Consider the following 26,066-nt stretch of genomic DNA (forward strand, 5'->3'; position numbering starts at 1 on the left):
GTGTATTGATGATCATGTTAGGTATTTCAGTCTCTCTGTGTATTGAAGCTTCCATTTAAAAAACTCCAGCAACACACTGAAAATTTGTAGACGTTTGGGGCTTCTTGTATGTGAAAAGTGGGGGGGGGTGGTCTCCTCCCTGCATGCACATTTCAAAACAGCAACCAAGATAGCGAAAACACACAGAGATGGGTGGGGTAGGGAAGCATGCCTGAGCATAAAGAGTGGGCTTGAAAATAGTAGCAACTGCTCTGCTCCTATATGGCTTTGCTTTCATTTCGTGAGGAAGCGGCTTCCTCCTGAGTCCAGCCTTTGCTCCACCTAGCTCAGTACTGTCTACTCTGATTGGCAGCAGCTCTCCAGGGTTTCGGGCAGGGCTCCCTTCTCAGCCCTGCTTGGAGATTCTAGGGATGGCGTCTTCCGCATGCAGAGACTCTACCGTTGAGCTGCGGGCCCCGTCCAAGATCTAGGAATACAGCAGCCAGCTGCACGTGCTACAAGCTTCAGATAACGGTGTTAAGAAAGACTCAACCTCTCAAAAGCATTTTGCTAATAAAAGTGTCTCTTTGCATTTTTATTTGTGGGACACTCACAGAAACGTCATATTTACAAATATACAGACACTGTGCGTTGCAAAATCTTACTGGACAAGCGGTCAAAATGGAATTTAGAAAACCCCCAAGGCGGCTCTTTTGTTTTAAATATCAAAGGGAAGTCCCATTGGAAAATTCTTCTCTTCTGTACACAGTGAGGATTTCAGCTTCTCAAAATCTGCTGTCCGAGATTAGGAACCGTGTGAACAAAAGAAGTATCCTATCTGTACATGATCTTCCGGTGATCCTTTCAGTCTCAGGAAGCACTCGTCGGGATATTTTTGGAAGCTGCGAGCATTGCCCTCATTTTAGCCATCAGGTCCTGAAACAAATTGGGAGGGCAGTGGGGAGAAGGTGAGAACTTTTCAGAAAATAAATACATGGATTAGCATTGCAATGTTTCTCCGATCAACCATTTAACGTAACCGATTAAGGCTTGTAAAGAAATAGGCTGCACTTAGAGAAAGGGTTCTAAGATGCTTTAATATAGCAGGGTTTCCCAAGCTGTGGTACTCCAGATTTTGCTGAACTACAACTCCCATCATCCCTAGCCACAACGGGAACATAGGAACACAGGAAGCTGTCTTATACTGAGTCAGACCATTGGTCCATCTAGCTCAGGACTGTCTACACAGACTGGCAGTGACATCTCCAAGGTTGCAGGCAGCAGGAGTCTCTCTCAGCCCTTTCTTGGAGATGCTGCCAGGGAGGGAACTTGGAACCTTCTGCATGCAAGTGTGCAGATGCTCTTCCCAGAGGGGCCCCATCCCCTAAGGGGAACATCTCACAGTAGACACACATGTAGTCTCCCATTCAAATGTAAACCAGGGAGGACCCTGCTTAGCAAAGGGGAAAATTCCTGCTTGCTACCACAAGACCAGCTCTCCTCCCTTACAACAAATTGAAGCTGGGGATTGTGGGAGTTGTTGTTCAGTAACATCTGGAGCAGCACAAGTTTGGAACTCCTGCAATATAGGCACAAGCGTTTGTGGGTGATACCCCACTCTGTCAGATGCTCAGTTGTTTCTGGAGAAACAACTCTAGAAGTTGTTTGGAGGCTGGGCAGTTGAAATCACAGGATGGGAACAATCTGAGAATCTTAAAAGGGGCAGGAGTTAAGACACACCAAGCATAATCCTTAAGAGAGTGCCAGGAAACCAGTGTTGTTATTTAAGTCCTGGCCAATACAATCAAATTTGCTGATAAATCCCTGCTCTGCTATTTCATTCGACTGCCGGAGCAGATCTTTTTCAGTGCAACACTCTCCGGCTGGTGACGTTGTGACCGTGCAGGTTAAAATGCTGACTGGTTTCTGGGTAATTTTAATTCCGATGTCAGATTTATGTCCATTCAGTCTTTGTCACAGATAGCATTTGTCCGACAGAAGTGACTGATGGGATGACTGAATTAAGGCTCCAGCTGCATGCACAAGCATTTGAGAGTCAGTGCCACCGAATTCAGTGGGGCTTACATGTGAAAACACATGCACAGGATGGCACTGTCCAATGTTTTTAAGACGCCCCCAATTAACTGAGCAGTGGATTTTGGCTTTTGACGCCCAGATGGCAATACAAGCACTGCTTTAGCAAGCAGCCCCCTCTCCCCCGATGGGAATGCCTCTTGGTCACGATCAGCTGAGGATGATGGGAGTTGTGGTTCAGCCACTTCTGGAGCACCACAGGTTGGGGACCCAGGTCTGGTCCAATGGCCTCGTTACCCTTGACTTCCTAACACCGGGGCAACACGGCTTCAGCCCTCCTGCAGATGTTGGACTACAACTCCCATCAGCCCTATTGGTCACTGCAGCTGGGGATGATGGGAGCTGTAGTCCAACAGCAGCTGGGAGGGCAAAACTGTGATTCCTGATTTAGGCTGTCCTGATGTGTCACAGAATTAAAATCTTCTCTTGGAAGACAACAGAACAGCACACCAAAAATTTGGAACCATTTTTGCCTAGATACAAATGTTATCATTTGACCAATATTTCTTTAACCTTGTGGCAGTGCGCGCACACACACACACACACACACACACACACACACACAGAGAGAGAGAGAGAGAGAGAGAGAGAGAGAGAGAGAGAGAGAGAGAGAGAGAGAGAGAGAGAGGCACTGCCAAATACATTTCGAGTAGCTATTTTTCTGAAGGAATTGGCAAAGGCCCGAAAAATTCCCTTTAAGGAAAAAAAGTAGAGTCTACTGATGCTAGCACTGTTTGACCTTGTTGTTGGACTTCATGTTTGAATGACCGTAGGATAATCTCATGTTTCTATTACTGCAAAGGAGATTATGCTGAGATATAAATATTAGAGGAAGAGTTTAGTAGATATGTTAATTGCAGAACTGGTCACACTCGATAATGGATTTGGATGCTCCAGAATTGGTCTTTTCAATTAGAAATCTGCTGCAGCTGCTGGTGGCGGTGGTAATAATCATAATCATAATCATATATATCTATATTTCGATGATATCTATAATAACAACAAGAACAATATTGATAATAAAATTCAGCCATCCCAGGTCCTTGGGAAGGACTCGATGTCTGGATAAAACAAACCAGTCAATAACACCTGTCTGACTGTGTAAACAATCAATCAATCAATCAATCAATAATAGTTATATTTTATTTAGCATGAGTTTTATTATATTGTATCTGTACTTTGTCTTGTGTTGGCCTTTGACCATAATAAAGATGATTGATGGATGGATGGATGGATGATGATAATAATTATAATATCATTTTTATATTATGATTCTCTTAACTCATTTTACATTGTGATTCTCTTGCCTCAAAGTAGGCAAATTTTCAACCTTCATTTTATTTTGTGATCCCTTTGTTTTAAACTTTGTAAACATACTTTTCATGTTCTACTGTGATGACTTCAGTTTGACGCAATAAATAATCTGAACATGAATCTCTTTGTCACAGCTAAACAAATAAAATAGCCCTCTCTTCGATGAAAAGAAGGGTGCCTCGACTGACACCAAGGGAAAACGTGGGCAGGAAGCAACAGAACACCCACGACAAAGAACCGCCTCAAATACATCATCTTTTCCACTCCCGAGGCAAACAAGTGGGACATAAAAGACCAAGAAACTCCTCTGTTAAATTGAGTTGCTCTGAGGTGGTAAAAAGCATTTTAAAACAGGCTCAAACGCCCAAAGAAGTGGGAGGCACAGCGCAGCAACCCTGCTCACAATTCCTGCCTCTTGTCACCCCGAGCAAAATGTCACCTCCAACGTCAGTTGAGCCTGGTGGCCCGTACTTGAGCCCCAGGTTTGCAGTCACCTGGGGCCATCTAAATTAACTGACTAATGCAAGGATGTTATTTCAAAAGAACATGTTTACTGCGAGGCAGAAAAGTGTAGGTGGTGCAACAGAGAGAGAGAGAGAGAGAGAGAGAGAGAGAGAGAGAGTGTAAAGCTGGTTTACTGAAAAATGGGAGCTTTGCAGGCAAGTCTGCTTTTCAGAGATTATGTGGTGATGTTGCGAAGAACGTTAAGACTGCCTGAAGGGGATGGGCCAAATTCCACCTCATCTGCCATACTGATTCCAATGTTGGACACTCTGGAATGGACCATTTCTCTCTAGTTTCTTCCTATGTGCCACTGATGCCCAGTTTCAAAATAGGCCTAAAAGCCCATCTTAAGACACGGTGTGCTACCAAATCATGGAGCATAGGAAGCTGCCTTCTACCGAGTCTGGCCATTGGTCCATCGAGCTCAGTATTGTCAGGGATTCTCAACGTTGGGTCTCCAGATGTTATTGGACTTCAACTCCCATAATCCCCAACCAAAGGCCACTGGGGCTGGGGATTACGGGAGTTGAAGTCCAATCACATCTGGAGACCCAATGCTGAGAATCCCTGGTCTACACTGACTAGCAGCAGCTTCTCCAAGGTTACGGGCAGGAGTCTTTCCCAGTCCTACCTGGAGATGCTGCCAGGGATTGAACCTGGGACCTCAGATGAACTCCCACTGAGTCACAGAGGATAGCTGGCCTTGTGGTAGTCAGTATGACTTGTCTCCTTTGCTAAGCAGAGTCCACCTGGTTGTATATGAATGGGAGACTTGGTGTGTGAGCACTGTGAGGTATTCACCTCAGAGGATGGAGCTGCTCTGGGAAGAGGAGCTGCCTGCAACTGAGCTTCTTCCCATCATCCATGTTCGTCTGGCTCAACGCCACAAATTCCTACTCTAATTCTCTATAAATTTAGACTGCCTCTCCTATGGTATTCTCCTTGCCCAAATTCCACTGAGTCCTATTTGGTACTGCATGGAGGATTTTATCCATCCAAACGGCAAAAGCAGCCAACACAGAACACTTGTTCTGTAATTGTGCTCTTGGAAGCAAAACAGCAATCATCAAAAGGACCCTCTCTCTCAAAACTAATATACAGGTAGACCACGCTATACGCAGAGCCAGCATCGGCAGGTTTGCGTAGCTGTGGTCAAGTAATTGACACCCAACCTTGGCATGTGTGGAAAAAACTGGCCCCAAAGGGAGTTAATTGTGCATATTTGTGGTTTGGAGATGGTTGGAAATGACCTCGGAGGTCATTTCCAGCCACTGTTTTGTGAAGAGGAGCCATTTTGTAGCTCAGTTGGGACAAAAAAATGTCCCAATCCTCTAGGGACAAAAAGCCATATATTTCATGCAAAAAATCATGGGAAAATGCAGCAATTCGGACTTCTGGGGGGCATTGCCAGGCAGCTGCAGGCCCACGGAGCATGGTAAAGCAGTTTAGTCGCTTGTTTTTACATGTTTTGGCCATTTCCTCTGCGATTTTCGGCCTAGAGCACCTTTCTTATGAGGCAAGGCTACAACACCTGGGGCTTTTTAGTTTAGAAAAAAGATGTCTGCGGGGAGACATGATAGAGGTCTATAAAATCATGCATGGCATGGAGAAAGTGGAGAGAGAGAGATTCTATTCCCTCTCACACAACACTAGAACCAGGGGTCACTCCATGAAATTGATTGCCAGGAGGTCTAGGACCAACAAACGGAAGTACTTTTTCACACAACGCGTGATCCACTTGTGGAACTCTCTGCCACAGGATGTGGTGACAGCCAACAACCTGGATGGCTTTAAGAGGGGTTTGGATGACTTCATGGAGGAGAGGTCTATCAATGGTTACTAGTCAGAGGGCTGTGGGCCACCTCCAGCCTCAAGGGCAGGGTGCCTCTGAGTACCAGTTGCAGGGGAGTAATGGCAGGAGAGAGGGACAGGAGAGAGGGCAAGCCCTCAACTCCTGTCTGTGGCTTCCAGCGGCATCTGGTGGGCCACTGTATGAAACAGGATGCTGGACTAGATGGGCCGTGGGCCTGATCCAGCAGGGCTGTTCTTATGTTCTTATCTGGGAACCTAACCCCTGCAATCCCAAATCGTGGTTTCCATATCTGCGGTAATTACAGGGAATGGAACTCCTGAGAATACCGAGGTTCACCTGTATTATTAAGAGAAACTCTGATATTTCACTTAGGAACTACCCTGAAGTCCCTGTGAGTTATCGGGGAGCAGTTTCACACACAATTCGGGTTTTTCACTGCACCTTAGAGCGCAGCCTGATTTATATCTGGGGTAAAAAAAAAATCCACTGTTTGTGATGGTTTTTTGGGACAACTTATAGCTCGCACTAAAGCGTCCTGTAAAATCGTGGCAAAGCTACTGTGCGTGAAATTCCCTGCCGGGTCAAATTTAATCTGCAATAAGCCAAACCAGGGAGATGCATTTTGGAAACAAGCGAAACTGAACTGTGCAATCACAGAATTATTGTTTTCTTGCCTATATTGCGTGAAGAAAATTGAACACATTAGATACAGGTTTACATCCATACACTGCTCGGCGCACCGAAGGCTAAATATGGATATATGAGAGGCTGTATTGATGCTGTGACCCACAGCAAAACAATGGACAGTTCTATTACACCCCATTGGTAAATAAACCTGATTGTAGCTTTTCACGCTGCAGTGGTTCTTACACAAGTCTAGTTGGCAGAATATTACAATGATCTTTGACGCGCTGTTTAGCATCCGTCACAAAGGTTGTGGTGAAAAGGGAATGAGTGGCATTGTATCTTTTGATATTACTGCAGCTTTAGAAAGAACTTTAAAACCCTCCCTTTTAAAGCAGTTAAAAAAAAAAATGGCTGCACTTTGGTCTCCGGTGTCAACCCCTCTGAATCTTAACTGCTGTTCTACCTGGTCTGTGGTCTCTAATAACCGCTGTCTTTTATGGCGTGTTATGATGACTGATTGCGTTTTATTGTCTTTTACTGTGGATATTATGTTGTTCTTCTTTTATTGTGTGCTGGATGGGCAGGGAGAGATATTTTAAATGAAGAAATAAATAAAATATATCTGGGAACAAAATGTCTCCCATTAGGATGGGTGAAGTGTACTTGTGAAGAGAGGGTCTGAACAACGCAGGGAGTCACGGGGAAGGCTGTGTGCCAGGGAGGGTGGAGATTGCCACAGTTAGGCTCCCCTTTCCCCCTGGCCCTAAGAGCCCTGCTGGATCAGGCCACCATTTCCACCTAGTCTGGGACTCTTTTTCTAGATGCTCCTTGGAAGCCCATGGAGGCTCCACTAGGCTATGGTGACCAATAACTGTGAGTGAAGAGAATGAGGTCTTGGAAAGGAGAGCTGGTCTTGCATGAATGGTCGCCTTTGCTAAGCAGGGACCACCCTGGTTTGCATTTGGATGGGAGACCACGCGTGTGAGAGCACTGCTTCCTTGGGGGATGTGACCATAGCTCAGTGGTAGAACATCTGCTTGCACGCAGGAAGTCCTGGGGCGGGGACTTCCTCGCGGCATCTAGGGCTGGGAGAGACTCCTGCCTGAAACCTTGGACAAGCCGCTGCGGGTCACTGTAGACCAGGGCTGCTCAACTTCGGCCCTCCTGCAGATGCTGGCCTACAACCCCCATAATCCCTGGCTATTGGCCACTGTGGATGGGGATTATGGGAGTTGTAGTTCAAGAACAGCGGGGGGGGGGCGGGCTGGTGTAGACAATACTGAGCTGGACAGACCAATGGTCTGATGCAGTATAAGGCAGCTACCTATGGTGTGGGTGAGGCCACGGCTCAGTGCAGAACATCGGCCTTGCAGGGAGGAAGTCCCAGGTTCAATCCCCAGCAACATCTCAGAGAGCGGCTGCCAGCTAGTGTAGACATCACTGAGCTGGATGGACGCAGGGTCTGACTCAGGATGATGCAGCGCCCTACATGCCTAATGCACCCATCGCCCATCGAACCTGTCCAATCTTCCCTCTTAAAAGGCAGCAGCCAGAGAAGTGAGTGACTTTGCTTGACTTTCCCTGTCACTCTGACAAGCAAATCTCTTCTGGCAGCCAAGAAGTCTGCTCCACTTCCAGCAGCAAGCCCCGGTGCTGATACAGAAAGACAGTGCTCCCAGCTCATAAACCAGACAGATGTACACCTGGAAGTGCAATGATTACACACCATTTGCAGTGCCCTTTTCAGAACGGAAACCGCAATTAAAACCTGATGCAATGTGGCAATGGCAGCACAACAGACAGATAATTTCCGAATCGCCGGGGAACGGGAACATTTTTTAGATGGTACCTGAGTTATTTTACTCTGTACTGAAGATACGATTGCCGACGAGATCTGGCCGTCTTTTTCCAAAGAGACTCCCCTGGAAGCATTAAAAACAACAACACAGAAACACCAGACACACAAGTCAGCAGACAATTATGACAGGCCTTGACCACTTTTCTTGGGCTCCAAGACCCAGCCCCCAAATTTAGGAGCCAATGGACACTTGATAAAAATTATTATTAATCTTTTTTTGGGTAAAATGTTTATACATTGCCCTTTCTCTTGTGGCACTTCCCAAGAGAAAAACAATTCAGTAAGAACATAAAAACAGGAAAAAACCCCCACAGCTAATCATTTAAAAAGTGCAAGGGAGAGCTCATTGGCCGGGAGCTTGGATAAAAAGGGCAGCAGCGTTCCCTGTAACAGGGACTTCCAAATGTTGTTACTACAACACCCACCACCCCCAACTGTAGCGGCCTTTGAGTGGGGATGATGGGAGTTGTAGTCAACAACATCTGGGAATCTCTCTTAGAGGGAGTGCTGAAGGCCAGTCTCCCACTTTCCTCCTAAAGTAGAATCTTGGCAAAGGACATCGTGGAAGGGAAGCGTAAATGGGCTTTTCTTTATCCCCTTAACAAGTAACATACTTGGAAAAAGAAATAGGGCTGCCTGGTACAAATAACGATTTGATCAAAAAAAATTTTCTACCTCTGAATATTCTAGTCTAGGCATCACAGTTACAATTATAGGCGCCATGGCGTCCTGGCGCCTGGGATTTGTCCAGCCCAGAATTATTGCACGGCTCTTTGTGTCTAGGCCAGGGCTGCACTATGTGGTCAGAAAATACAAGATTGATCTCCCCCCCACCCCGCCTTCTTCCTCTGAAATGCTGCTGTTCGAACAGCCAGAGTGAATTGTCTCAGTTCACGTCATTAAATCCCATCACATTCACTTGGGTCTGGATGTCCTTGGCTGCTGAAATCTGGCCCTTTAGTGCACAGGGTGTGACCAAGACGTCCCCTGACCAAGAGACCTAGAATGTCCCGTTTTCATATATTGTATCCCTGCACGCCGCCTAAAAATGAGGTCCTGCAGATGTTGGGACTACAACTCCCATCACCCCAGATTCTTGGCCACAGTGGCCGGGGACGACGTAAGCTGTCGCTCAAAAGCAGCTGAAGGGCTGAAGCCGATGCCAGGCCTGCTCAACTTAAGCCCCGCCCCCAGCTGTTTTTGGACTACAACTCCCATAATCCCCAGCCAGTGTCCAACAGCCAGGGATTATGGGAGTTGTAGGCCAACATCTGCAGGAGGGCCGAAGTTGAGTAGCCCTGGCCTAGGCACTTGGACCAGCATGAAACACAGGGCGAGGGTTCAGCCGGGAGGTTTCTGGTTCAAATCTGGTTTCTGCCAAGAACAGCAATACGACTGGTCTGCGGAAAGGAGTATTGTGGTCAATCCATAGCTGGAGCAGCTGTTTGGGTGACAGGCCTAGGAGACCACGCCCCCTCCCCTTGCAACCCACCCAGTTCTGCCATATTTGGGGTGATCTGATCGAGATCTGAGCAGACGGAGTGACGCGGACCCCCCTCCGAGATGCCGTTACCTGGAACGCTCTTGGCTAGACCCCCTGCTCTCCACGGGAGAGACGCTGGCGGAGTGGGTGGAATTCTTGGGCGCAGACTGTCTGCCTGGTGAAGCAGAGGGCGAGTGAGACCTGGCTTTGGACTTGGCGTGGGAGTGAGATCGCCTTTTCTTCTTTTCGTGAGGACTTCTGGAAACAAGGACAGGAAAGAGGAGAACGTCAGCCACGTAGCCGGCCACCGAGAAAGTGACACGGAAAACAACCTTTGCGGGCGCCTGGGAGGAGATGCCTCTTCTGCACCAAATGGCACCCCACTAAAACAGGACAGGGGAGGCACCGTGTGGCTCTCTTGGTGTTGCTGAACATCGTCCCATCGCTCTCAGCTGTAATAAATTGTGCCTGGGGGTTTCCTCTCTTATGTAACAGGCACCAGTTACAGTTACCCTGATTAGAGGCGTCTCTTTGGTAATCCAAACCCCTTGGTCTGAGACATTCTATGTATACCAGGCCTGCTCAACTTAGCCCCCCCCCCAGCCCTTTTTGGACTACATCTCCCATAATCCCCAGCCACAGTGGCCAATAGCCTGGGATTATTATTTATTCAATTTCTATACCGCCCTTCCAAAAAATGGCTCAGGGCGGTTTACACAGAGAAATGACAAACAAATAAGATGGCTCCCTGTCCCCAAAGGGCTTACATTCTAAAAAGAAACATACGATAGACACCAGCAACAGTCCCTGGAGGGACTGTGTGCTGGGGGTGGATAGGGCCAGTAGCTCTCCCCCTGCTAAATAAAAGAGAATCACCACGTTAAAAGGTGCCTCTTTGCCATGTTAGCAGGGGTTATGGGAGTTGTAGGTGCTGGACTAGGACTGGGGAGACCTGAGTTCTGGGCTCCTTAGAAGAAGAGCAGAATATAAATGTAAAATAAAATAAAATAAAACAACAACAACAACAACAACAACATCCGCAGGAGGGCCAAAGTTGAGCAGCCCTGGTTATACTGTATGTACTTTGCTGGCTTGATGTGCCAGGAAAAAAGGTAAAACCTTGAGTCTTATGCAACACATGTTTTATCCCCTCTGGTAGGGCTCACGTCAGACCAACAGGCCAACCATTTCTGCAACTGAAGTCCTTCTGGACAGAAGACTCCCTGCAAACACCGAGACGTTCACTGGCCAAGCTGAGAATCCAGAAGTCCCCGGGGCGGGGGTCGTGCTGCTTCTAAGGCTATTAAGGACCCACAACTATGTTTCCTGACGCGCTCCCCACATTCAGGACTTGCTGTTGGAGCATTATTCATTCCACCCGCCCCCCACCATTTCCTCAACCATCAGCTTTCTGCCCTGCTGCCGTATTTGTCTTTTATGCATGGTGAGCAAGATGAAAGGGTGAGGGTTTTTTTTCTTCCTTACACTGAGAAAGCACAGAGCAAATCAAACAGGCACAGCACAGCATAGTTAGCAGAGCCGTAGACGAGAAAAAGGACTGTTTGCTGTCAAGTTGTTAGCGGCAGATGTCTCAGATGGAAATAAAAACCAACCATTTGGAACGTGGCAGAAGGCCCGCAGGCTGGGGGTAGCCGGGGGTGCGGCCCCAGACAAACCCCCCGCGCCTGACGTCAGATGCGGGGGCGTTATTTCGGTCCCAAACAGGGTCGCGCGGCCCTGTTTGGAGCTGAAATCAGCCCATGCTGCTCCTGGTCTTGCTGCCAACAAAGCAGGGCCGATCGATCTCCCTCCCAAACGGGGCCGCGAAGGGAGACCATGCCCCTGCGTCTGATGTCTAGGGGCTAGTTGAGCCAGACGCGGGGGGCTGGGGCTGGGGGCCGCGGCGGCCACACACAGGCTGCCACTAGCCTCGCTCCGCTCCTGGCTTCGCTGGTCTTTAGCTGGTGGCCAGTGTTGAGTGCACACCCCAGAACGTGTCCCAGAATCCTCTACAATGCACAGGCAAAAATCAATGAGGGAAGGATTCCCTGGAGGTGGGCAGTTTGAACAGTGCACATCAACGACCAAAGGAAGTCAGCTCGAGAGCCAGTCATTCAGAACAAATGGAAGTGCTGTGTTGGATGAAAACACACATAGGAGTAGTTAACATCCAGCCCTTTCCCAAACTATAAAACCGTTCTTCTGCAGCAGAGGGTCTCGAGCACGGTTGTAGAGTGTTCGTGATGACGCTGGCCACTGTTCCCTCCTGAGAAACACTGAACACACATTCTGCCAGGGAAGGGATTATGGTCTCAATCTCAACTATGGATCTATGGATGGGGCCAGCAACCGGGAACCTAACCCCCAATTCCTCATTGCCCCAATGACTCGATATCCGCAGTTGTAGCGGGGAATGGAAACCCCACAAATATCGAGGTCCTCCTACAGCTACCAAGGCTAGTAGCTATTCATAGCCCAACAGTCTGTGTAGACAATACTGAACTAGACGGACCAATGGTCTCATTCTGTATAGCAGGGATTCTCAATGCTGGGCCCCCAGATGTTATTGGACTTCAACTCCCATAATCCCCAGGCCCAGTGGCCATTGGCTGGGGATTATGGGAGTTGAAGTCCAATCACATCTGGGGACCCAACGTTGAGAATCCCTGCTGTATAGGACAGCCTCCCATGCTCCTATAATAATTTCTATGGCAAAAGCATTGGAAGGTGGAGCACATTTTAAAAAACAACAACACATAATTAACAGGACAAGACAACCTCGAAAGTGTCCTCCAGAATCACAGGACAGTTCTGGAGACACCGGCCCATACCTGGAACGTGTACGTCTCCTGCTCATTCCTGGACTGTTGCTAACCCGGTACGCTGTCGGGACGCTCCTTTCTTCTCTGCGCCTTTCAGGGGTGTGCGCCCTTCTCCTGGGTGATCTCGAGCGAGACCTGAATAGGAGAGTTAAAAAAAATAAAATCCTAAGATAAGGGTGACTACCATTTATTACTTTATTTCAGTGAATACCCCTTAGCTACATCTCTTACACCATAAGTGATAGGGCCCCCGCCGCCCTTTTATCCAACACACATTGGTGTCTTTGGAGATACTGTCAGCTTCCTGAAGGTCAAACGTATATATCTGAGCTGGATTTGGAAGACACATGCATTTTGAGGTTATTTCATATGGGAAAAGGGGTTTCAGAGATAGATTGCATACTGAGCGAACTGGCACATTCAGGCTCGTAGAAACCACCTGGGGTCTGAAGCTAGTATCTGCCCGAGCGGCACCATTTTATCATCACACAGAGAGGCTCTCTGGAACGTGATGGCATAAAGGCAAGGCGGGAGGAAAGAAATCCTAGCGAAATCAGTTTTGTTTAGAAGCTTAGGAGTCCCTCAGGGATCTGACAGTACCCCACATCTATTTGTTATGCGGAGGGAGGTGTTGATTTTTTTAGCCCAGCCTTCCAATCTGTTAACAGTGCCTAACAGCCCATGACCAGAACCTGACCGTTTAAACGGTTCACCCTAGAGAGAGAGAGCGTGGAAGTGAAAAGATGCGCCCAGTTAAGGTCAGAGAAATCACTGGAAGAGCTCCAAAAAAACTGGAACTGCACACGTAACCCATGAGCTCTCCTGCACACACTCATGATGGAAGGAGAGGGGAAAAAATGCTTCCCTTTTGCTAGACTTCTCCATATCGAAAGCCTGGTTTATTTACAGAGTCAGGCCTATTTATTTTGTTTGCCTTCCCATTTTACCTCTCTCGGGTTCTCGCAAGCTGGATGCTGTCTTTCCTGGCTGTTCACAGATTTCTGCTGCACCCCACCCCCTGAATGGATACAGGTAATTTCTCACACTTTCCAATAGGGTCTCCCAAGGGTTCCCAGCTGTTGGACTATAATTCCTATCATCCCCAGTCATAACCAAGGGCTGGGGAGGATGGGAGTTGTAGTTCAGTAACAACCAGGGTCCCAAGCTTGAGAATGTCTGCTTTGGAAGACACAGCTGGAACAAAGTTCCAGGGAATACATAAATATTTATTATTTCTCTGAGCCATTTTTGGAAGGGCGGTATAGAAATCGAAGGAATGAATGAATGAATGGACTCTACAGAGTCTGTGCAGAACTGATTTCAGAGTAAGAATAAACACAGCCCATTTCTGAAGAAAGCCCCTGGAGACATGACAGTACCCAACGCAGACAGCAGCGGTCTCTGAGAAAGACACTATTCAAGTAGTGAATATTCAGCAGTCTTAGCTCAGTGATGATCGGCAGATCTCTTGGTATACGCTTCCGGTCACCTGGCCTAAGCAAGAAGACCTCGGAGCTGAAAGGGGGAGAGAGAAGCTCTCCTGCACAAGCATGTACAAAGTGCGGTGGGGTGCCATTCCCCTTGGAACTCTGACCCCTTTAAAATAGATCTTCCACAGAAAGGTTGAGAGAGAAGGGGGAAAAAAATCATAAACAGCTTATCGAAGGCGGAGGGCAGTCAGACACCTTGACGTGTTACCAGGATTCCCCTCAAGAGAGCTCCGGCAGTCATATCTGGGCGTGGTCGAGGCTGCCTGAGAATCCCCGCGCTCTGCTGCCGCTCCCATGGATGGGCTGCTCAGCCGCGGCTCCATTCTCAGTGTCCCTGGGGATTCTGGGAGTCTGCGGTATGGAGGCACACACTTCACATTCAGAGTCAACATGGGCTACCTTGGGGGAGTTAACTAGGCCCCTGGAAAGGGGAGGAGGAGAGCTGGCCTTGGGGGTAGCAAGCACGAATGGTACCCTTTGCTAAGCAGGGTCTGCCCTGGTGTGCATTTGAACGGGAGACGTCATGTGTGAGCACAGCAAGATATTCCCCTTAGGGGATGGGGCTGCTCTGAGAAGAGCACCTGCATGCTGAAAGTTCCAACTTCCCTCCCTGGCAGCATCTCCAAGATAGGGCGGAGAGGGACTCCTGCCCGAAACCTCGGAGAAGCCGCTACCGGCCTGTGTAGACAATACTGAGCTAGATGAAACAATGGTCTGACTCATCAGAATGTTCCGAAAAAGGGCTCTTGTCCCTTAACTGCAGCTGAAATCTTAACAGAAGCTTGCTTCGAAGCATTTCAGCCTACCAGGGCCTAGACAACCGGGAAAAGCAAGAAGGCATTAGCTTAAAATATTTATGAGCAATTATGAATATATATTTTCATATCGCCGCTTCGGCTATGTGGTTCTTTCCCCTATTGTCCCACAAGGGGGAAGGGCTGCTGCTATTTGCCTAGAAATGACTAAAGGCTTCCGTTTTTTATTTCCCCCCCTACATCATAAAAGCTGGAGATGATTATTTGCCATCAGATGGCATATTTGTAAGGCCATCAGTCCATTCTGTGAAGTTGATACCAGTTGTATGGTGAAACCTGTTCTAAGTTCCACTGTGATGAAAGGTTTGGTGCATCACCTGAAGGAGTGGGATCTTCCCCAAAAATGTCGCCCCTGAGGGTACGCAATGGGTTTCGAAGCCACGCAGGACACCCATCCCTGCCGACGCGACAAGGGGAAACCATTTTGGAGAGCCTAGCCGACTCTCGGAGGGAGACACTGGGAGCAACGCTGAGCTTACCTACACCCATCAGCTAATCTTAAAGCTAATCCCATAATGATGCCTCTCTCTGCTAATTACTACACACAGTTCGTTAGCTGCATAAATGGAGTAGGTGGCTGAGCAAGTGATCTATTATTGAAGTACGGAAGGAACGTGATTGATGGGAAACGAAATGGCTGGCTTGGAAAAGCATACTGGGCGGCTCCAGTCGGACGAGGCCTGCCCGCTCCCCAAAAGCCATTTGCTTGGGAGCAGCCGTATATCTCTATATTCGCAACAAACCTATAAAATCCACATAACAGTAACTCCGAAGGAGGCCTTTGTGTGAGGGGGCTCTCGGAATAGGTGGCTTGAGAATTCCGCCAACGGCAACCATTAAATCACTGTATAATGACTTCTTGGGGCAACTGCGTCTCAGCATGCAGCGCAATCCCGCCCCCAGCACCCCGGCCAACCCCCCAATTTACTCCACAGAAAAGAAAATACAATCCACACCCCAATTAACATGGCTCCTCTTGGCATTTGCTGGGACTCAACTGTGAAATCAGATCTGACGCTTCTCAACTAGAACGCCGACCGTGACTTGTGCTTGGGGGCTACTGAATCACGGCACTAGGGAGAGCTTCTCCGCCTCACCGTGGTCAAGGGGCTTGGAGGCGTCATAGGAACATAGGAAACTGCCATATACCGAGTCAGACCACTGGTCCATCTAGCTCAGGATTGTCTTCACAGACTGGCTGCGGCTTCTCCAAGGTTGCAGTCAGGAATCTCTCTCAGCCCTATCTTGGAGATGCTGCCAGGGAGGGAACTTGGAACCTTCTGCTCTTCCCAGAGTGGCTCCATCCCCTGAGGGGAATATCTTCCAGTGCTCACACGTCAAGTTCCCCATTCAGATGCAACCAGGGCAGACCCTGCTTAGCTATGGGGACAAGTCATGCTTGCTACCACAAGACCAGCTCTCCTCTCGCGAGAATCGGGGGCTGAATTCCGATCAGAGGCGGTCCCAAATGCTTTATGCCCACCCCACACAGCCCGAGGCGTCACTGCTCTGCCATCGGGAGAATGCTGCAATAGTCTAGGGAGGTGATAAAGAAGAGGCAGCTGGGGGAGGAGGGAACTAGCCTTGTCTCAAGAGGTTCCATAGCTTATCCTAGAATTCAGATCTGCAACCCAGAAGCAGCTTTGCGACCATATGGAAATCCCTATAAGAATGTGGTCATGATGGGCCCAGTTACCATCATCCGTCCATCCTTTCTTGACCTTGCATAGCAAAGGGGATAATCCATGTTTGCTATCGCACGGAAGAGAGCTGGTCTGGTGGCAGCAAGCATGACTTGTCCCCTTAGCTAAGCAGGGTCTGCCCTGGTTTCATATGAGTGGGAGACTTGATGTGTGAGCACTGCAAGATATTCCCCTCAGGGGATGGAGCCGCTCTGGGAAGAGCAGAAGGTTCCACATTCCCTCCCTGGCATCTCCAGATAGGGCTGAGAGAGTTTCCTGCCTGGAAACCTGGAGAAGCCACTGCCAGTCTTTGTAAACAATCCTCTGCTAAATGGCCCAACGGTCTGACTCAGTATAAGGCAGCTTTGTTTGTTCCCAAGACCAGCTCTCCTCCCCAGTGCGAGCCCAATTTGCAGATCTTGTAAACCAGCTCTGGGATCTTGACCAATCTGGATATTTCAGCTGGGACCCAGAGCCCTTTCAAGGGTGCATTTTGCTTATGTTCCTCCCTGCCCTGACAGATGGCTCCTCATGGTGCCCTGGGTGATCTTTGTGAAGCGACACCACTTTGGGCTGCATGCGTGCACTGTGGGAGATCCAGTGTTGGAAGTTCTCAAAGCAGAAAGGTAGGGAGGTAGGTGAGGATGGATCCCTGTCCCCAAAGGGCTCACAATCTAAAATAAAGTAACATAAAATAGGCAGCAGCAACAGTCACAGGAGGAATGCTGTGCTGGGGATGGATAGGGCCAGTTGCTCTCCCCCTGCTAAATATAAAGAGAGTCACCACTTTTAAAAGGCGCCTCTTTGCTCAGTTAGCAGGAATAAGCCCTAATGAATTCTAAGGGGCTTGCTTTCGAGTACGAAGGCGTTGGACGGTGCAGTTCTGTTCTATCACCAGCTATGTAGTAATGTAGTAAGTTTATTACGGTCACAGACCAGATTAACAAACAATCACAATTAATAGCATTGATAAGAAAATTCAAAAATTTCAAAGTTTACAAAATCACACACTATTCAAATTACTAATACAGTCTCTACGGAGCTTCGACGCCACAAAACAGAACTTTGCCACATTATCTGAAATTACAGGTTTAAAACTGGCCAGCATAATTTCCAAATAAAATTGGTCTGTGTGACCAGGATAAATGGCTAAAATAGGAGAAATAAATTTGGTGCGAGCGTCCTTATAAAACTGGCAATAAAGAATAACATGGGTGATAGACTCTATATCCCCTGAGCCGCAGGGGCAACAGCGCTGATCATAAAAAAGTCATTTGAATTTACCATCAAGTACTGCCGAAGCGAGAACGTTCAATCGCGCGAGGGTCGGAAATCTCCTAAATTTTGGTTCCAAGATCTGGTCTAAATATTCAGCCGGTTTACAGTTAAAAGTTTGAGAACCTCCGTAGATTCTCTTAGGTAACCGTGCGGACTCCTCCTGCAAATCTATTATCTTGGAGCCATTGCGTCACAAAGCAAAGCTCCTGCTCTAACCCTCGCCCAATACGATCTTCGTGAGACATGCCCAAGTGATGCAATTTTAATTTCAAAGCTGATTTCCATTTGGAAACGAAACTGTCTGATAACACTAAAGGGGCAAGACCAGCCGGAAAGAAGACCAGGCTGTGCTAGTTAATAATGCACACTGGAAAATGTGGGCTTCTGCTTGGCTGTCTTATTTCTGACTCAGTACTTCCAATGCATTGTCACACTTCTGCCTACTACTGCGCGACCTAGGGTAGGTAGATGTTTTTTAAAAGCTAGGATTCTTGCAATTCCAGCTCCAAGGGTTTGATCTGGGGGACTGACTGCTCCCGCAGACATCTGAACCCTGGACATGTGAATATGGGCAATGAAAAATAAAATAAGACTATCGTATTGATCAAGGCAATGCATAGAAGGGCTTTCAGGCTGTCCCTCATGCAGGCACTGACCAGATTCCAGACTGGTTGAGTGCCAGGAAGGCTGCTACTGCATCATGTGCCTACAGACTATTCTTAGGGGGTAATTCAGGGACCACACACTGGCGGAGCTCCACTGTTATGAATGGGGACGTGCGAGGCTTTGCCGGAGGCCTGTTATGTAAGAGATGCCCTTGTTCCGACAGCATCACATCCCCATAGAATACAGAGGTTATTTTCCTTTTATTTTGGGGACAAGGTAACTTCTGATTTGGAAAGTTTGCAGAACAAAATGGGTGGGGGTGGGGAAATGAGAGAGGCACGTCCTTAAAAGGGCTCTGGCTACCATTTTCTGTGAGCTGTGAGAACTACACGCCTCGTGTGCCATTTATTCCAACATCCATGGGAACAAATTTCAAACATATGTAGCCTATTAATCTTCTGGAGGCAAACTGGGACAAACCGTTGCTTAAACAAAAGACGTGGAGTTTTAATTTCAGTTTCCCCTTCTCCTTCCTGTTCTCATACGCCTAGCAAAATGCGCCGGACAAATTCTTTATTAAAAATAAGCCAGCTTGGGCTGTATTTCTGAAAAAGAGATACTTTCTCATTCCAACTGGCCGTCTCTCACCTCCCATTAAGGGGGGCAAGATCAGGCCTCCATAGGCCTGAAACAGAGCTGCACAACTTAAACCCTCTGCCTGCAGTTGGACTACAGCTCCCATCATCCCCAGCTTCGGTGGCCAACAGTCAGGGATGATGGGATTTGGAGTCCACCAACAGCAGAGGATCAAAGCTGTGCACCCTGGCCCAGAAGGAACGGGCACAAAGGATCACTTAACCCTGGACCTGAGTCAGCATGAATGCATACGAGGAAGTTAAAAAGAAGACGAAGAAAAGGCCTGCCCCATGGGTGCTCATGGCCACCCCACCTCGAAAATGCGAGGCCTGTCTTTTTCTGTGGGACAAGTTCCCTTCTCAAGTTCTCAGGTATCCCAGATATCGTGGTGCTGTCAGTCTCACCATGCTTGTTTATTTTAGTAGTTATTTGGCGATGACAGCCGCTTGGAGCTTTATTTTAGGAACAGCGTAAACATCCTCAAACAAATGTAAACATATTTTAGCAACAGTAAGATCAAATAAATACCCCGGTCGCCTTGGAGCTGGGATAGGCACCGGCAGCACACCACCACACTAGGGGACCGCTTGCCTCTCTTGGAGCTTTTGCCGCTGCTGGCTCTGACTTTGGCTGCCAAGCAGGGCCGCCCAGAGGATTAATGGGCTCGGGGGCAAGTGTGGCCCCCACTTGAAAAACTGCAGTAAAGACCACTCACCTAATAAGCCATCCCCTTTTGTTACAATGAAAACTTTCAACAAAAGACCAAGCCATTCATTGAGTTATGTGGCAGGGCTGAGGCTCTGAGGCAGAGCCGAGGTGGGGGCCCTTGTGGGGGGTGGGCGGGCGGGGCAAATCACCCCCCCACCCCGGGTCTCTGGGCAGCCCCGTCTTGAAAGCATTCAGTGCCTGCAGTTAAAGCAACAAGCTCTCCGTCTCATTTCCCCGTTTCACCGGCAACGTCCGGATAATAATGCCCACACGCTTCGGGAAGCACAGGACATGGCCTTACACCCGATCAGAGACCCTCGGGTCCACCTAGCTCAGGGCTGCCTACACTGGCGGGCAGCAGCTCTCCCAAGATTTCAGGCAGGAGTCTCTCCCAGCCCTATGTGAGGTGGCCAGGGATTGAAGCTGGGACCTTCTGCGGGCCAAGCAGATGCTCTTCCAGTGAGCTAGAGTCCTTCCCTCGAGTAAGGAATCCTAGGCTACACAGGAAGCAGCCTTCTACCGAGTCAGACCCTTGCTCAGTCTTGTCTGCACTGACCGGCAGCAGGTCTCCAAGGTTTCAGGCAAGAGTCTCGCCCAACCCTATGCCAGGGAGTGAACCTGGGACTTTCTGCATGCAAGGCAGATGCTCTACATCTCAGCTCCATCCCCAGCCCTGTACTATGGCCCACTCCCTAGCAACAGGGAAGCAGGCACAGACCGGGACAGCTGTACAAGCCGCGTTTCGGTTCTCTAGAACCAAGGCCCAGCTGCTTACATTCGGCACCTCAAACGGCACGGTGCTGCAACGGAGAGGGCCTCCCGACCCCGGTAGCGCTTGCGGCGTCCTTTGACGGCGCCGCCACCAGATTCTGTAGACATTCAGCGGGGATGAGACCATGTGTGGAGATCGTGGCGAAGGTTCCCAGGCAAAGCTGAGCTGTGGCAGGGCTGGGCTGGCTGGCTCTAACTGCAAAGTCTTTGAGCATGCCTCTGAGGACCAGTTGCAGGGGAGTCACCGCAGGAGAAAGGGCAGGCCCCTTTCAACTCCTGCCTGTAGGCTTCCAGAGGCATCTGGTGGGCCACTGTGTGGAACAGGATGCTGGACTAGATGGGCCTTCTTGGGCCTGATCCAGCAGGGCTGTTCTTAATGAGAGTCGCTATCTTTTGAGTGGGGGCCACTTTGGCACGGAACCTGCAAGGTGAGAGCCGTTTCCCACTGGGCTGACCTCTGCGCTTTTCTCAGTGCTGGGGGTGGGGGTCCCTTTAAGAGAAACAGAGCCCCCCCTTAAGAGCTCTGGGAGGAAAGCTCTGGGAAGGGCTCCACTTCCCAGCACTTTGGGCGTGTCTTCCAAGATGGTGCCAGATCTCAAGAGGGCTTCGCTCCCCTCAAAGGAAACGCCCCCCCCCCCACCCGCCAGCAATGGGTAAAACGCAGCACCACACTTGCATTTCACGGCGGTGACGGCCGCCTCCGCATGATGCCAGGGAGACTGCAGAGTATTCGGCTTTAGCCAAAGCTTCATCACAGGCGAGAGAAACTATTCGCCCAGAAGCCACACTTGGGGTTGACGGGGGCCTCCACTGGCCCCCAGGCCTCACAAGGAAAAACACGGCAGTATTCCCTCCCCACATCATCTGCCCTCCCCTCTAGTTGCCTGCAGCTCTCTGCAGCTCTTTTCAGGGGGACCGTGTGGCAAAAGGCACCCATGCCGACAGTCCAAAATGTTACAGGTTGAGGAGAGGCACCCTCCGGGGCCACAGCATGGCAAACAGCCCTGCCAGGAAAGCATCTCACAGGACAAGGACGGAAGCGGACAGAAGAGAAGCTCAGCAGAAGGGCAGCAGGAGACAAGACCCACCTGGAATGCCGGACAGTCCGATAGGCAGTGGGGAGCGAGTGCTTAGCTTTCGAATGGAACCGGGCCCTGGATTTGGACGAGGAGTGGTACTTGGAAGGGGGCGAGCGGGAGCGGGACCGCTTCTTGTGCTTCTTCTTCTTCTTCTCCTTCTCTTCCTGCCTGGGAAGATCTCGGCTTCTGCTGGGAGGCCTCTCGGGGGCCTTGGCTTCCAAGGCTGGGAGCGTCCGGGCGCTGGTCAGCAGAGCACAAGGTGGGTTGGTGATGGCCTGGAAATCAACAAGGGGGGCGTTATTGCGCTCGTGGGGATGCGGCGCGGAAGTTACCCGTGGGGACACAAGGACAGCCTCGCTGGATCAGGCCCAAGGTGGGTCTAGTCCAGGATTCCATTGCCCACCAGGTGCCCGGGAGGTGTGGGTTAGAGTGCCCTGCATGCCTTGGGGCCTCATTGGGTGGTCTTTGGGGAGTGAAACACCACAGTTTCCCATCTATAAAACTGCAACATCAATGGCCCATTCTCCCAGGGAGGAGAGCTGGTCTTGTGGTAGCAAGCACGCGTCGCCCCCTCTGCGAAGCAGGGCCTACCCTGCTTTTCATCTGGATGGGAGACTGGATGTGTCCATTTTAATTTAATTTATTTATTTTTGAGCCATTTTTGGAAGGGTGGTATAGAAATCGAATGAATGAATGAATGAATGAATGAATGAATGAATGAATATTCATCTATTTCAACTGCTTTGGGGATTTTTGTTGGAAAGCAGTATATAAATATTCGTCGTATTCATGTGTGTGAACACTGCAAGATATTCCTCTTAGGGGATGAGGCCATAACTCAGTGGAAGAGCACCTGGCTGCTTGCACGCAGAAGGTTCCAGGTTCTCTCCCTGGCATCTCCAGATAGGGACGAGAGAGACGCCTGCCTGTAGACAATCTGTGCAGACAGTACTGAGCTAGACAGACTATGCTGAGCTAGAGCAAGCATAGTGTGGTGGTTAGAGTGTTGGACTAGGACTGGGAAGACCTGAGTTTGAATCCCCATGAAACTCACTGGGCGACTCTGGGCCAGTCACGGATTGCTCAGCCTTGTTGTGAGGATAAAAATAACCATGTACTGAGCTCCTCAGAGCGCTAAGTTAAATAACTAAATAGGAGGACCAATGGCCTGACTCAGTAGAAGGCAGCTTCCAATGTGCCCCAGGGCTGTTCCGAGGACGGCTCAGAGCCATTCTGTGAAGACGACTGGAAACTCATAGCACACGCTGTGAAGGAGCCAGAGTTTTCTCACAGAGCTAATTGACAACAGCTTTTTCCCCCCGTTGTATTTACACACACACACACACACACACACACACACACACACACACACACACATCCTATAATAGTAAAGCTACCCGATGGTCATTTTATTTCAAGGGCCATAAAGAATTTACAGCATTACTGTGTGAATTAAACCCAATCATCCCTTCCCTTGCAGGATGATTGATTTACTAGAGGCTCCGTTCAAATAACAAAAAAGAGAGAGCAAAAAATGGCAGAGGCACTTGCTAAATGTACTGTATTTACCCCAACAGAAGGAACTGCTGAATTTAAGAGGGCCCTGGCAAAAACAGGGGTCCAATACCGCTTAGACCTGTACTTACCACAAAGGAACAGGACTGAGTTGAAGACAACCCCCTGATTTCTCACATCAAAGAACTAGGTGAAAGCCTTGTCTTAGCCAATAGGGTAGAAAACCAAACTAAAACTATGGGAAGGATGTGGCACCTGCTCAGGACCTTGACGCCATGTCGCAGGAGGCTGGGAAAAAGCACAGGGAGCCCTGGGGCCTGTTGCTCCTAGAAGCTTGGGGAGGACGACGGACTAAAGACCCCAGGCATCTCCACGGACACTCATGGCATTCTCCCCACTGCCCATCCTTCCCCGCACCAGTGCTGGGCCAGGCTTTAAAGAACCCCCAACCCCACCCTACTACCTGGGGCAATTGCCCCACAATTGTCTGCCTTCCGGTGGTGGTGGAGGAGAGGGAATGGCCCTATCAGGAATTCCCACTGAAGAGTCCCAGGAGACGCCATCCCACACAGAGGGTCGACGACAACAAGCTGTGGTACGTTTCCAGCTGTGGGGATTATCTTCATGGCAGTGATGGTACGGATGGACTTCTAGGCTGGGTTCTATGCTTTGGCCGCGCTCCAGGGTGACATAATGGCGGAGGCTGGCTTATGCACACGGAGTGGTGGGGATGGGGAATCCTCGCCAAGGGCAGCTAGAACATAAGAACAGCCCTGCTGGATCAGGCCCAAGGCCCATCTAGTCCAGCATCCGGTTTCACACAATGGCCCACAGGGTGGTGGGCTTAGGAACATAGGAAGTGGCCATATACTGAGTCAGACCCTTGGTCCATCTAGTTCAGTACTGTCTACACAGACTGGCAGCGGCTTCTCCAAGGTGGCAGGCAGGAATCTCTCTCGGCCCTATCTGGGAGATGCGGCCAGGGAGGGAACTTGAAACCTTCTGCTCTTCCCAAAGCAGCTCTGTCCCCTGAGGGGAATATCTTGCAATGCTCACACATCAAATCTCCCATTGAAAAGCAACCAGGGCAGACCCTGCTTAGCTAAGGGGACAAGTCATGCTTGCTACCACAAGATCAGCCCTCCGCCCGTCTCCTCTGGGCTTGCCAGGTCTCATGAGGCATCCCTGAATGTCAACGTGCACACCAACATTTCTGCCACGTCCCAGAATGGCTGACTTCTTTTGATCTGGAAACTCCTGAGGGTGGCCGACAACGGCCTGTCAGTCCAGGCCATTTCCATCACCCCTAGCTGCGCCCCGGAATTGCTTCAGATTACGCTGAAATTCCCCCCGCCGCTGCGCCTTCAGCTCTGCAAGACCTCCCAAGATACAGAATCAATAAGAGATTGCGCTCCATACACTGCAAGAGTACATGGTAATTGCTGGATGTATTGAACACATCTAAGTTTAGCTGCCTTTTAAGAGGTTATTTTAAGCGAACCAAAAGTTAAAAGCACAGTTAAACAAGCTGGGTTAAAATCACAAATGCACACCAACACACACATCAGTGTCTTATGAGTATTTAATGGGCACTCTGTGTGCTTTTACCAATGTTTATCTGGAGTCTTGACGCACTGCCATTAAGATTATGCTCACAGCAAAGAGCCACTGAAGTTTTGCTTTTAAAACTATTAATCAACAAGTTATTCTGGACTTTTTGAGTACCACACATGCTCCGTGTGGAGGATAAAATGAAATTACCTGCCTGTTCCTTTCGGCTTGTTTTGATACATAGGAAGCTTGCATCCAAGGGAAAACAAACATGCATACTGAGAGAAGTGGAACTTATTTAAAATGTTTCTCTTTTCTTTTCACAACATTGACATTCAGGGTGGTTCTCATGATGGTGAAAATATTAAAAGCAAAACGCAGTGGCAGCCCAGTGGGCGGAAACCGATCGCAAAGCTGCAGTAAGAACAAACTGCACCAGTCGCCCACAGATCAAATCGAGAATTGTAACCAAAGACAAGCGGCACAAGTTATCGACCAAAAACTCGGGGAAATAAGGTCGGCTTTGCCTGGCATATGGAAGAGAGCAGATTAGGCCCCAGGCAGATCTCAGTTGGGATGGAGCTCCATAATTGCAGGGAGCTCCATAATTGTGCTACATCAAGACATTCAATCATGATGTCAATCAGACATTCAATCAGAACTGGCATCCAAACTCTCCAGCTGGTTTCTGAGCTGCACTACCCTTAAAGCATTATTTAGCCCTGATCTTGGGAACTGCCTTAGAAGTTCCTAAAATCGAAAACTCCTGCTAACTTGGCAAAGAGGCACCTTTTTAATGTGGTGATTCTCTTTATTTAGCAGGGGGAGAATAACTGGCCCTATCCACCCCCAGCACAGTACCTCCAGTGACTGTTGCTGGTGTCTGTCTTATGTTCCTTTTTAGATTGTGAGCCCTTTGGGGACAGGGAGCCATCTTATTTATTTATTATTTCTCTGTGTAAACCACCCTGAGATATTTTTGGAAGGGCAGTATAGAAATAAAATAAAATAAAATAAAATAAAATAAAATAAAATAAAATAAAATAAAGGCAGGGTAAACATCTCTTAACTAAAGCAAAACCTCTTTGCCATAAGGAAGGACCATATTCCTATACAAGCTGACACATTTCTTAATTGCTTTTTAAAGCCATTAAGCTTTTGGAACTCAAGGGGCAACGGTGCCTTGGGAATGTTCCTGTAGGACCATTATGAGAAGTGGGGGAGGGACGTCTTTAAACAAGAGGGGCTACCTTTTAAACCAAGGTAAATGGATTCCGCCAAACTTGGGAGGCGAGAGTCACAGTCAATCACTCTTCAAAAGGACACGTTGGTGGAATTATTTTAAATTGCAAGACCTTTTCAGCTCCGTAATCTTATTAGCTGATATGGTCTTCCATCCATTCAAGAAATGATGGCTGCAATCCAGAGAACTACTTTAGGG

General features: G+C 48.9%; 1 protein-coding gene across 6 annotated transcripts in view; it reads right to left on the reverse strand.

The window, feature by feature from the left end:
- Positions 1 to 542: 542 nt before the first annotated feature.
- SFSWAP (splicing factor SWAP) overlaps positions 543 to 26,066 on the reverse strand; it is a 113,650-nt gene continuing 88,126 nt past the window's right edge. For 5 of the 6 annotated variants that reach the window (XM_053279757.1, XM_053279756.1, XM_053279761.1 and 2 more), the window contains 6 exons: positions 21,569 to 21,834; positions 14,180 to 14,335; positions 12,504 to 12,629; positions 9,763 to 9,930; positions 8,181 to 8,253; positions 543 to 915 (listed from right to left, as the gene is read on the reverse strand). In XM_053279757.1, the coding sequence (XP_053135732.1) occupies positions 850 to 915; positions 8,181 to 8,253; positions 9,763 to 9,930; positions 12,504 to 12,629; positions 14,180 to 14,335; positions 21,569 to 21,834 (855 nt within the window). In that variant the 3' untranslated portion in view covers positions 543 to 849. The remainder of the gene's footprint in view (positions 916 to 8,180; positions 8,254 to 9,762; positions 9,931 to 12,503; positions 12,630 to 14,179; positions 14,336 to 21,568; positions 21,835 to 26,066) is intronic. The other variant, XM_053279758.1, reaches the window with a different exon arrangement.

This window comes from Hemicordylus capensis, chromosome 15, assembly GCF_027244095.1.
Source record: "Hemicordylus capensis ecotype Gifberg chromosome 15, rHemCap1.1.pri, whole genome shotgun sequence".
Lineage (NCBI taxonomy): Eukaryota > Metazoa > Chordata > Lepidosauria > Squamata > Cordylidae > Hemicordylus > Hemicordylus capensis.